Raw genomic sequence first — 13,549 nt, forward strand, 5'->3', positions numbered from 1 at the left:
CTAATACATTTGCACCTCACAGTTTTATATTTTTCCACCTAGTGTTAGCTAGGTTTATATTTTTCTTTCTATTGATAGCTAGTTTTTATCCTTTTCTTTTTTACTCTTTGCTAATTTGTATATCTTTGTTTTTTCTACCTACAGTTACCTATTTTTTGTGTTTTCTATTTTGAACCTTAATGTTGCTGTTGTGTGTTTTATTTGTATTTTTGAATTATATGTGTGTGTGTGTGTGTGTGTGTGTGTGTGTGTGTTATATGAGACAATATTGCAAGCTGTGTATTTGCACTCTGTATTGTATATATTGTACATATATTGTAGGATGAACAGTTTAAGCTTATCTTATCTTTTCTAAATGCTACTACTAATATAGTTAATCATTTTGCAACTGCTAATCATGTGATGATAGATTATGTTGGCTCGGCAAGCATCGCCAGTAATGCTTAACTGTTTAGTAAATGGTTATGTCACTTAAATAATGTATACTAATGTATAAGAAATTTTAAAAAATGTAAGAAAAAGTGTTTTAAAATAAGTATGTCGCTTATGTAGTCTCATTCCAATGGGAAAGCCTTTAAAAAGAAACACCCACGTCTGTTTTAAAGAGGTGTTTGTGCACACAGCTAGACAACAAAGCCTGTAGTAAGCAGTAAACCAACAGAGGTAGGCATAGATAATTAAAGTGCAGCTAATGACTTGTGCAAATTGAATCTGTATACCTTCTGGTTTTACCACATCATTCCTGGTGTCATTTGCAGGAATGAAGCTGAGCCACTCCCCTCACCTGACCTGTGTGTGTGTGCGCTTGCATGGCCTCAGGCTAGTGGGCGTGGACGGAGGCCTCTCAGGTGTCTCTTTGCACTTGAGTCATCTGCCAATCACAATGTAGCTTTTTTTCCTTCCTCTTTGTTGCCATTCAGATTCTCCCCATTTTTCTTCCACAGCCATACCTGCTGGGAGGTGAACAAGACAGAGGTCGACTGAAGTTTGATCTTGATATATCCAAAATGGAGAGGAAGCATGAAGAAGAAGGAGGACCTGGACCTGATTAGGACTTGCATGCATCGTTATGCGACACCACAGACTAGGAGGCTGCTCGGCTAAAAGGGAGCGGATGTGAGGCCTGTTTGGTGTGCGCAGCAGGTTCAGACGCAATCAACTGAGGGCTATTTGTATGCTTGTGTGCGTGTGTGTGGGTGAAGATGTCTGTGACGGTGCAGCCCTCTTACAGTGGTGAAACCCAGTATAACACAGTGTTGTGTCTCTCCCTCCCACCAGACTTAAAACCTCACAAGCCTGCTGATCATATGATGTTGCTGTAAGGACCCTTGAGGGGGTAAGTCATGCTTCACAGTTGAAAACATTTCTACTAATGAGATTTTTTTGTCATTCTTTGAGGTCTGTAAATATTCACAGTCATGTCAGCTTTTAATGAATGACAAACAAGGCGGTTTTCATTTTATTATTGTACGGTCACATATGTCATTTAGCAACTTTCGCTTTACACTGTGGCTGTGTTCCTCTTTTTATTTTATCCTCTCTGGTATGTTTTAAAAAAAATATTGTTACTTCTCCTTTAATATTGTGTTAAGCACCCTCTCAAGCCTGCATTGTGCTGTATAAGCTTCCCATGCACTGTAAGCAACTTCTCCAGTTATTACCAACTTACCTCACTCAGCAGTTTGTTTGTGTAATTGTACATTTGGCTGAAAGTTTCCTGATATTCTTTTTGATTATTATCTTGTAAGAAATGAATTCTCGCTGTTATCTGAGCATTCCTTCCACAGTTTTTATCATCAACAGTGCTGCCAAACATCATCACACACAAAGCATTAACTGTGTTATCATTTGAAACACAGCATTTTATCAAAGTGCAGCGAGAGATTGCAGTCAGTGCTGTGTAATAACAGAATGGAGCTAAATTATTTTCAGATTTCCTCTATTAAACTTTTACTGATTCTTGCATGAAATACTGGAGACATAATACTGCTTTCAAAAAAATTAATTTAAGTTTTTAGTAAGTGTTAGTATCTACATTTTTGGTTTCAAACAGTGTCATTCATTAACAGATGATCCTTTTTGTTAATCTTTGTCAACTCTTGTTGCACATGTATTTTAGCACTTGTTGCACCCTGACAGGAACTGAGAAGTGAGCACCCACACAGGAAATGTGGTCATGGTCTGTTCCGGATGTTGGTTGCATGATGTGAATAGAATAATGATGATAGACAGAGAAGTATAGGGAAAAAAAAAAGTCTAATACATGAAGGTGAGATCACGTTAAACATTTGAGTGAAGTGAAAAAGATATGAGGCGTGACACTTTAACTGTGTTTACTAGTACAAACACGGATGATATTTAGTTGTTGATGTTCTGTTGCTGGCCTTGGTTTGTGTTAACAACACGCAGTTCACATGTGGAATCCTCCAGGGTTTTATCCTTCACTCAGTCACTGTGCAGTGTGGTGATAAATGATAAAAACAGGACGCAGGCAGTTAAACTGCTCACCAGAAGCAGCCCCTCAACCCCACCCTCTGTCTTAATCCAGACCATTCACCTCTACCTCTTTTTCTCCCTCTCTGTCTCTCTCGCTCACTTCATCGGCTGATTTCCTTGTGTCTGCGGGCAGGAAGTACAAACATGCTGCTGTGACATTTCACTAAAAGTCTGTTGCACTGCACACCTGCAGTGCTACATGGATGAGTTAAAAACAATTGACAAATGAGCAGTGCAAGTTAAAAATTTGGACAAAAACCTCCAGACTGGATTATGTTAACATGAAATTGGTGAGTGTTTGGAGTATTTTTGTTCAATCAGGGCCATTAATTATTTTATTTGTTTTGCTCGTCTGTAATTGAAAATGCTGTCCTCCTTAATAGTTTCAAATGTACCACTTCTCACAGATGAATAGAAAGAATCAAAGAGTCAAAAAACAACCCATGAATGATCACTGTTCCTCTACAACCCAATATAGTAGAGTCTTATGAATGGCTTTTTTGTCTCTTGGCTAATCAGATGTTCATCCTTGAGCTTACCCTTAAAAAAAATCCACAAAGAATCAGTTTAGTAGGACAATTTTGCACTTGTTTGTACACGATGTTACAGCTTCCGAAATCCAAAGAAGAATTTCTCGTGCTGCTTCAAATAGAGTTGCGGTAAAATATCTTTGATTATTAATGCTTTTCTTTCTCTTCACAGATCTGTGAATGGCACCAGTGGAGGTTGTAATTTGCTTCAGGATTTTATGGGATCTTAAAAAAATAAGCATGCTTCATATGGTGGAGGAGGACATTTTGTAAGCAAGAAAACACTCATAACTACAGCATCTCTCACCAAAACCCACAACCGCCCCAGCAACGGAACTGACAGAGACACACGCTAATGGAGGAGGAAAACTTTTGCTCCTCTCTGCCTGATATCACAGCTTCAGTCCTTCAGCAGCCTCAACAAGACTCATGGACCTCTCACGACCACCAGTACATCAACGGAGAGCAGGAGACTGCTGTATGCGACAGCACAGAGGTGCAAATAAACCAGGCGCATGGGACAGATCAACTCTCCCCAAAGGCAGGACGAGAAACGCCTGAGGAGGCAGAGCAGTGGGAGCAGATAATATGGCCAGTGCGCTCCATGACCTGCACCAGTGCTCCGCTCTCCATAGCCACAGTGCAGTGGGACATGCCACATCCCTCCGCAGAGATGCCTTCACTCATGACTGACAGCAGCTTGGCCAATGAGCCGGACTCTGGCAGCATGACGAGTCTAGACTCCACTTCCCCGTCGCTTCAATCTCAAGACGTCAGTGCTGAGCTTTTCATACAGGACGACAGAGGGGAAGGAGATGGGTTTGATTCACGGCTGCTCATCTCGAATCTAGAGTGGGCAGGAAACAGCTCTGAGGTACGTACTGTGTTTCAGAAGATACAAAGAGAGGTGTGATGTTGTCGTGCTGCCATTATTTGTAAGTTTGTCTATTTTTGTGTGTTTTCTGTGAGCATATACACCTCCAGATACAGCTTCCTGTGTCATTAAGTTTTCTTTCATTGAGCGTTGATTTGACTCCGGCCTCAACACCTCAGTCTTTATCTCTTTAGAAACACGTGTTTGGGCTACTGTAGTAGGTTGGTGAAATGAGTGGACATAATGTTGGTCAGATGAGTGCAGTTTCTCACCCATGAACCCACTGGCAATCACAAGCTTTTTCACATAACTCATACTCATGATCGATGTCCTGTGTTGCAATTTCCAGCCATGTGATGCTGTAGATACGCAAGAATCGCCGACACAGGAAAGGGAAGATCCAACACATGAGCTAATAGACAGCGATAACGGTACGTATTATTCCGAGAGACAACTTGAATTAGGTGTGAAATCACATTTTACTTTGTTCCATTTTAGTTTAATTTTTGGCTTCTAGAGTTTGGGAAGTGCCTCTGTAAAACTGTGATGTTTACCTTCTTCTACAAAATCTTTCAGAAATCCCTCCGAGGACAGACTCTGAAGAAGAGGAGGGACGCTCAGCAACATCAGATCCTGTTGAAACTGTGGACTTAACTGATATTCCTGAACAGACTGACGTGACAGAAGATGAGGCCGGCGGTTTTGTAGATTTAAAAGTAGAAGAGGAACAGGAGGGGTCCGACATTCTGCTGACTGGACAGGGAGACTCAGAGGAAGGGCGGACTTCAACGAACGGTGTTGAGACTGAAGAAGAGACCGAGGAGGGAGAAGAGGAGGCGAGTGAGACAAACGTGTCCTGCACTGAAGAAAGTGAAGAGGAAAAAGCTGTCAGTTGTCTAAATGATGTGTGAGTATCATGGACTTCACTTAAGACAGCACAACAGGAAGTGCTTATTAAAGGAATACTTCAACCCGAAGTGACTATTTGTATATCAGCTACTCATACTGTGTTACATGAACTACATGGACTTCATGAAGAAAACTTTTGTTTTTCTCTCATGCCTCTGCTGACTGAAGAATTCAGAAAGTGAGACAATTCTTGATGAATTTATAGAGGTCCATGTTTAACAACAGCAAACTTTATCCAAACATCCATTGACACACTCTCACACACATCTCAATCTCATTTATCCAGCTGTATCTTCATTACTTGCCAAACAAATATCTTCTCCGACAAGGAACTGCATTAAGATTGAAAAGGTTCAGTTCTTTCTTCAAAGCCAGGCTCCATTAACAAAACAATTATTTTAGCTAGCTGAACACCGAAGCTGCTTTTCAACTTCTGACTCGATTCCTGAATTGGTTTTTAGTTTTTGTGTGACGTTTGTGTTTTAAAGGGTCAATTTGTATTCACCAAAGTTACACAATAAAACAAACAAACTAATTGATCAAGGCAGTGGTAAATCAGCAGCTCCCATGTTCAGCAAGGTAAAATTACAGTTTTTGAGAAAGGAATCTGGCTTTCAAGAGAACATAGATTCAGTGCCACTTTAAGTTAATTTTCCCATCTGAAAGAGTTGTCTGTTTGGGAAGTACTCGGATTACACTGCAGAAGTTGTGTGAGAGTTTATAGACGGACGTTTTGATATAGTTTTAGTTATAGTTTTACTGTTGTTAAACATAGTCTCATATGACCTTAATTCATCAAGTTTTTTTAAAAAAATGTTTGTTCACCAGTGGCATGCAAGAAAGTTTTCCACACATAGTCAGTGTAATACAGGGTGAATAATTGATATACAAATGGTCATTAGGGGCCCTTTAAGAGTATTATGTGCCATTATGATATTAACCACAATCCATATTTAATCTTTGTTTTATAGGGAGCTTCTTGCAGTGCCACTTCAAACTGACGATACTGGACCAGCCATAAACCCAGATAAGCTAATCGATCTGCAGCAGTCGGGGCTCTTGGAGGAGAGGCGGCACTCAGGGAGTGAAGAGGACATTGTGATGCTAGAGCGGTTATATGAAGATCCCACAAGTCAGACTGAAGACCCAGAAATGTGCAAAGATGTTGATCAGAATGTGGACCCTGCGCAGTCAGAGGCTGTCGACGACGACGAAAAACTGTTGATACAGGCGGCAGATAATTTGGAGAGGATAGACAACTCAGCAGAGATAGCAGAGCTGACTGAAAAACTGGAGGAGACCATTTGTTTAGAACAACAAGATTGCAACCAAACGACATCACAGGACGTAGAGCTGTCACCTCAGCCTGAACACGCTGAGTCCGAACAGCTTGAGATGACCGAAGAGTCAGAGCACATCCAAGCAGAGGTGTCACTAGACTCTGACCAACATCTGGATCAGACACCAGAGATGGAAGTGACGGAAGAGTCAACCCGACCTGAACATGCAGACCTGCCAGAGTCTACTCAGTCAGAGCAGACAGTTTGCGTTGAAGCTGAAGACCCCGGAGTGGCGGAGCAGCAAGAACAGACGGAGCCATCAGAGCAGAATGAGCAGCCGCTGCAAACGACCGACTTGTCTCAGCCGACCCTCTCTGAGCAGCTTGTGCAGCCAGAGACAGATGAGTCAGAGATAACAGAGCATCTGTCTTCTGAGGCCGAGGTCACACAGCAGACAGCAGAATCAGAGTCCAATCAGGTGGACAAACAGGCTGAGGTGTTACAACAGGGTGAAGAAGTAGAAGGTGCTGAGGACGGATCTGTGCAAGTAGTTGTTGCAAATGGAGGGCAACCCAACCCCCCCGAGACAGCAGCGCCTCATATGAATGGGGACGAGGTGAACAGAGAGATGGCCCGCCACCTCGCTGTGCGGCTGTTTAAGTTGGATGGGATCCAACGTGTGGACGTGGTGAAGCACTTAGACAAAGAGTAAGAACATACATACAGTATATTAAATCTTCCTTTCTTTTAAACTGCCCAGAAACTGCTCAGGGGTTCAAAGGTTAAATACTCGTAAAAAGGTGTCTAAAAGCAGCACGAGGAAAGTGATGTTGCTCCAGTATTCAAAGGGTTAAAAGAACGTAGCTGAAACTTGGATACAGAGAGCAGATGAGAGCAGAGAAGCAGCGCGACCAGAAATGACAGCAAAACGTGTCTCAGCAGAGTTTCTGTCTGTTCGTTTGGCTTAATGGCCGTGAGGCGCTGTACCTAAATCCTTTAATGTTTGGAAAAAAACTGTTTATTCTGGCATCCTAAAATACTGGTGACATTCTTATGTAAACAAACATGAAAATAAACAGAAGGGGGAATATCATACGACATATGGATATGACCTTGATCATTTTTGCTAACTTTAATAAGTTTGTAATGTAATTATCACAACAGGCTTTGTCTTCAGATTAATGTATAAGAGATTATATCATTTCTTTTGGGATACCTCTGATACAGAGTGTGTTTTGTGTCTTTAGTAATGACTTCAGTCGTGCTGTCGGGGAGGAGTACCTTAAACTCTTTGACTTCACTGGGGAAAGTCTGGATCATGCCCTGAGGTGAGGATTACAGAGGTGGAGCTTGGATGGCGTGCAGTAACATCTCTCACAAAGCATGCTCATAAAACTTCCCATAATGTTTATTAATCTCTTTGCGGTTTCTCTCTCCGTTTCTCAGATCTTTTCTGAAAGTGGTGGTACTGATTGGAGAGACGCAGGAGAGAGAGCGTGTGCTGCAGCATTTCGCCTGCCGCTTCCATCGGTGCAACCCTGACTCCTTCCCCTCTTCAGGTGAGCCTCAGTTATGCTTCACTTGTTTTTTGCGAAAAGATACAGCAGCAAGCGCTCACATGTGACATTTGTCCCTCGTTTTTCCCATCCGCAGAATCCGTGTTGGCGCTCACATGTGCTTTGATGCTTCTCAACACTGACTTGCATGGACAGGTGGGACACATTTGTGATTGTTTGCATCTTAAGTTTTGTTCTGCCGCTGTGTTACCAGATGATCTGTTACCTGATGATCTGTTACCTGATGATCTCAGTAAATCAATCACACATTTTTGTGTGTTTTAACAGAATGTAGGAAAATCCATGTCCTCTTCTAAATTTGTGTCCAACCTTGATGGGATGAACGAAGATGAAAACTTCAGTAAGGATCTCTTAAAGGTAATACTGTTTCTGATTTCTTTTAGGAGCCAAAGTCAAATCTCTGCTGGTGAAATTGATTTAAACTTTTCCTTTCCACAGAGCCTTTACAATGCCATAAAGAATGAACCGCTGGAGTGGGCTGTGTAAGTGCACTGATATCGATACCGTTCTTTTTCATTCTTCACATTTATAATCTCGAACATACAGAAAAAAATCTGTCTTTGCATTTTTAAGTGATGAGGAGGAACTGAAGAGCACCGTGTTGGTGGATGAAGACACAGGAGAAGATGCACCACTGCGTTCAAAAGCCAACCCCTTCCAGGATGTTCCTCACGACAAGACGGCCTCCGTGGTCAAACAGGGATTCCTCCAGAGAAAGCTGCACGCTGACATTGATGGCAAACGCAGTGAGTGAGACACAGACATTTATTTTGCCTTAGAGAACAGTCGGGATTTAAATGTGCAATGACGATTTAATTAATTTGACATTAAAGAATGAACACCAGCATACGGTCCAGTGTCAGATGGGGTTTGTAGAGTAACTTTAGGAGGAATTCTGATGTAATGATCATGAATTTTAAAAACAAAGCTTTGATTTTAATGTTCATTTAAATGGAAATTTTGTTTTACTTTTCAAATTTATTTCATTAAATTAAAGATATTTTATAGACTTTTGGCCTTTTCAAGTCAACTTCAGGAGGCAAAACACACACCTCTTACAGCTCCAAACGAGCTGTAATGTTTTAATTTTGTTTGGACTTATTTTATTACATTTATTAGATTTTTTTAATTCATATTTTAGATTTTCTTTTTTTTATTAATCATCAGTTAATGTTTTAAACATGTTACATGTTGTCTTTTTGTTAACTAAGTCAACAGTATTCAGGTGAACTTTGCTTTTTTTGGTCATTTTTCACAAAGTTCTCATTTAACACTGAGTGGCCGTCACCATGTCGGGCTTTGGTATCAGTGCTGTCTAATCTTGATGCACCTGCTGATTGTTTCTGTGTGGCAGCTCCGTGGGGGAAAAGAGGCTGGAAGACTTTCTACGGAGTGCTCAGAGGAATGGTCCTCTACTTACAGAAGGTCAGTGACTGCACTCTTTATCTAATAGGATTCTTAACAGTACTCAATATCATTATTGAAAATGTGTTTCCGTACAGTACGGATACATGGAAAACAGTGTCCTTGTGGGTGTATGTGTGTCTGTTAGGATGATTACAGGAAGGAGCAGCCGACTAACGAGGAGGTGGTGAGTGTGCACCACTCTCTGGCCGAGCAGGCAGCTGACTACACCAAGAAGCCGCACGTCTTCCGTTTGCAGACGGCTGATTGGAGGGTTTTCCTCTTTCAGGCCTCGTAAGTCACAGCACAGCTTTATTGTTGAGTGCGTCCATATGTGTGTGTTTGTGTTCTCAGATCACTGTTTGATTTCCTCTCAGATCCAAAGTGGAGATGAATTCATGGATCAGCCGCATCAACCTGGTTTCGGCTCTTCACTCCTCGCCCCCGTTCCCCGCCGCTGTGGGCTCTCAGAGGAGGTTCTTCAGACCGATCCTCCCCGCCTCGCAGTCTGCTCAATCTCTGGTACACACTTCTACTCCTCTTAGTGACAAAGGCATTTTTATGTATTTATACGTTTGTCAGTATTTTTAAATGTGAAAATTTTCAAAACATGTCAGTACAGTGAGGTGAAAATATCACAGATTCTAGCATCAAAACCATCATATATGCGTTTTGAACATCATTTGTCCTATTAAAGCAAGAATGTGTTGCTTAAGATGAAAAGTGGCCACATGTGAAATTACAAGATAATACAAGATAATGACTGAACAAAGCTGTCGCAGCAGAACCTGAGTGTACTGAATTAAGCAAACGTGCATCTTAATTCCTCATGAATTCAGCTTTTCATTCGCCAAAGAAAGAATTGCTCATTCATCCTTTAAAAAGTTACATACTCCGACTTATAAATCACACTGTATGTACTCAGATCTTTTTAGGTGATGCCTTCATTCATAATCTATGAAATTAGGGTCAAAAAGTGCAGTTTTATTGCAACTCAGATGCAGCTAATATACACTGCAGACATGAATCACATGATGCAGCTGTCCTGTGCATTAAGCCTTTTATCTGTTTCTCCTCCTGTGCAGGAACGTCAGCTGCAGTCTCATGCAGGAATGCTGGAGTCCTTCAAGGCGGACTTGCTGTACCTGCAGCAAAACCTCCCAGAGGGCAAAAAAGCCAAAGCCAAGGAGCTGGAAGAGTATCGCATCAGAGCGCAGTACCTGCAGCACGAGGTAATGAAAATACTGGGAGTCATAATGTGTGTGTATATAACGAAAAAAAAACATACCGGTGACCCTGATTCTCTTCAACCCCGCAGATGTGTCGCTATGAGATCTACATCCAAGGGCTGGAGGCCTGGAAAAAGGTGAAGAAGACAACAGTAAACAGTAGGCTGAGCATCGCAGACCTGAACGTGTTTGATAAAGCCGTGTGTGCAGACTCTGTGGGGGAGGAAGAGGAGGAGGAAGGTGGGCTGAAAAAGTCCCACTCCAGCCCGTCTTTAGACCAGGAGTTGGCTCCTACGCCGCTGATCAAGGTCAGACGCAACATCTCGGAAAGACGGACTTATCGCAGGACCATCATTCCTCGATGGAATAAAGAGGCCTGAAAGGTGATTTATGAACAGTTAAAAATACAGATTTATATGTTTCAGCTGTGATCTAACGGGACGTTAGTTTTTTTTATGGAAGCACTGAGCAGAGAAGCAGAAATCTGCCTCAGCAAAATACTGTTTTGTTGACAACAATATTGTGACAGCTGTTTTTATTTTCACCTTGTGTGTGTGTGTGTGTGTGTGTGTCATGGCAAAATGTGGTCCTGGAGACACTTATTGTAGCGGGACCTACCAACACGTTTTCATCCCAAGTCATCACATGTTGCCACTTTGCAGTGGACTTCTATGTCTACATATTACGCTCTAGGTATCCTTCTGTGTCTGGTCTTTACGTTCCAGGATGACGCTACCATGATGTCAACATATCACACGCGGATGATTATGTATAAAGAGGCCCAGTGTTAGGTGTAGAAAAACAAAACACATTCAGACGGTGTATAAATCAGGAGCACGAAGGGACCAAACAAACCCTGGATTTTCATGTGGGAGTCTGGTGTTTCTTCCATCCCTTTGTGCTTCTTATATTACTTTAAAAAATATATATTTTGGGGGCTTTTTTGCCTTTATTTGAGAGGGGGGTGGAGAGAAGATGACATGTAGCAAAGCGCAGACGTTAAAATCGAACTTGTGGCATAGCTGGCGTAACCGAGGGCTTAGCCTCTGTACATGGGGCACACTGAGCAGCGGCATTTCAACTCGGCGCCATATAGTGACACGTCATGCGGACGCAACATATTCCTTCCAGCCGCGTCCTCGGCTGTCGCTGCCCGTCTATGTATCATGCTGCCGCAGCAGGCCAGGGTGCCGGTGAGGTGTAATAACACAGCCGACAGCTCTGTCCGGCTGCGTTCTCAGCTGACGTAGTCCAGCAGCGTATCATGTGGACGAGATTGGTGGCTTTTACCATCAGTATCTTACACCGAAAGTACTGCAAAAACATCTGTATTTGACAATTTCGGAGTGAGGCTGTACCTATCACAGGAGCGGTTTTGAGTGCTTTGCCAGGTGTTTATGTGTCTGTATGCCTCTGGACATATTTTGTCGACGTGATATCGTTGCAGCTGTGATCACAAAAGTCCCCGGCCCACATAAATTTCAAGTCGCAGATCGGCATCAAGTCTGCAATGTTTCCACTCTGCAACATGGTCTGTAGTTTTTTGTTTTTCTGCATTTTTATCTTGTGCACTTTTACAAACCGAAGCCTCAGGAAATAACGAACCCTCCGTTTCTTTCAGGATAGAAAGCAGGATCCTGATTCATTTGTTGAGGGACTCAAGGTGTCTGGACCTAATTATCAGTTCTGTTGAGTTGACTTTGTACTGTGGTGGTATGAAAACAGAACAGAGTTCCTTTCATTTATTATTTTTATTTTAGGGGACAGAAATGTGCCTTTGAAGTGAAAACCACTAGAGGGTGCTGTAGTACAGCACATCTCTGAGTGAAGAGGAAAGGATGTGCTGTTTTTAAAAGAATCCTACTTGCACTTTTATGTTTTTAATTATGTGTATAATATGTTGATGTCACCGTTATACATCATTTTCAAATGAAGGGCAAATTTCCAGTGTATGTTTCTTTTTCTCTTTGGGGAAAAATAAAATGTTCTGTAGATCATTCAGTGTGAATCAGACTGTTTATGGATGTTAGACTTGGTTTGACGGCCTGTAAGTTCATAAGAGACCAGAACATTTGAAAGTTATAGAAAATGTCCCCTTTGTATATTGTCAACCTTTTGGTCAATTTTTTTTTCTTTCATTTTTGATCTTTGGTTGCAATTACATAACTTTTTCCTTTAGCTTGATGGAAATATGTTCCCTCTAATTTCAAATGATAGTTTCTTTCCTCAGTGTTTTCCACAGAGCTCTGAAGCTGAGCTCAAGGAGGAAGAAGGCTTTTAAATTAATCACAGAGCCACGATGAGTGTTGCAGACTGATTAGACTGATAGATTAACTCAGAGTTAAATCAGTCTGAAGATTCGGTGGTCTGTAAAATTGTTCATTCAAATTGGGTTTCCTGGAAAAGTACGATAACAATTACTTCACAGTCACTTTTTTTTCATATACTGCACGTCTAAATTTGAATGATTCTCATTACATTACGTCAACTACAACAAAGACAGAAGATGGAGCAGACATGGGTGTGTGTTCTTGTGTGTGTGTGTCTGTGTGTGTGTGTGTGTGTGTGTGTGTGTGTGTGTGAGACTGCTCTCAGTGGCACGGGCCCCATTTTGTTCTCTTTCAGCCTGACATGTTGAGCAGCGGTCGACCTGGGGCGGTCAACAATAAGAGCAGGATGTCTGGTTTTAAGCCACCCCCCCTCCACCTCCAAACACACACACACACACACACAACACACACACACACACACATGCACACAGACATAGGAATGTGACGTGACAATAGGAAACGCAATGAAGAACACAGACAAACAGACAATACAGAACAGTGACTGTTTGAGTGTCCGAATTGGATCGAGGCACCGGACAAGCGGGCCTTTGGTTAAAGACAAAGATTTATTTCAGACTTTTCCAGGTGAAACTCTGACTGATCACCTGCTTAGTTCACGTGATCATGCTCAAATTCTTGTCCTATGAAAGGAAGCAGCCTTTATTCATCCACAGATAAACAACAGCCAATTAAGATAAAGTCAGATTCTGCAGATGAGGGTTGACTGATGGGCCACATGAGTGACAGGAGCCCGGGGCCGTCATAGCACCTTGAGAGGGGACGCTGAGAGGACGCGCACAGCTAACCTACATGCTCTCGGGCCTGTGACGAAATGTTACAGCAAGAGGCGGCCATTAGCGCCTCTTGTTCTCTGGATTAAATTGAAATGTTTAATAATGTTCTGGGACACAGTCTGCACT

The 13,549-nt window shown here is 42.1% G+C and overlaps 1 protein-coding gene across 3 annotated transcripts; it reads left to right on the plus strand.

The window, feature by feature from the left end:
* The first annotated feature begins 833 nt into the window (after window positions 1–833).
* Window positions 834–12,296, plus strand: LOC121959514 (uncharacterized). 3 transcript variants are annotated; one of them, XM_088070847.1, is made up of 19 exons: window positions 834–848; window positions 945–1,116; window positions 1,279–1,336; window positions 2,630–2,786; window positions 3,199–3,900; window positions 4,250–4,331; window positions 4,477–4,807; window positions 5,781–6,797; window positions 7,337–7,417; window positions 7,536–7,648; window positions 7,743–7,801; window positions 7,934–8,023; window positions 8,105–8,148; window positions 8,240–8,412; window positions 9,021–9,091; window positions 9,219–9,364; window positions 9,448–9,592; window positions 10,156–10,302; window positions 10,389–12,296. In XM_088070847.1, exons 5-19 carry the CDS (start codon window positions 3,382–3,384, stop codon window positions 10,677–10,679), a joined length of 3,309 nt encoding a protein of 1,102 aa, XP_087926973.1. In that variant the 5' UTR covers window positions 834–848; window positions 945–1,116; window positions 1,279–1,336; window positions 2,630–2,786; window positions 3,199–3,381; the 3' UTR covers window positions 10,680–12,296. The 3 variants fall into 3 exon arrangements, with proteins under 3 accessions (XP_087926973.1, XP_042364791.2, XP_087926972.1); XM_042508857.2 differs by lacking the exon at window positions 2,630–2,786 and having other exon boundaries at window positions 945–1,143; XM_088070846.1 differs by lacking the exon at window positions 2,630–2,786.
* The last annotated feature ends 1,253 nt before the right edge of the window (window positions 12,297–13,549 follow it).

The sequence above is a fragment of the Plectropomus leopardus genome, chromosome 20 (genome assembly GCF_026936395.1).
Source record: "Plectropomus leopardus strain MGB_pleo_1.0 chromosome 20, ASM2693639v1, whole genome shotgun sequence".
Lineage (NCBI taxonomy): Eukaryota > Metazoa > Chordata > Actinopteri > Perciformes > Serranidae > Plectropomus > Plectropomus leopardus.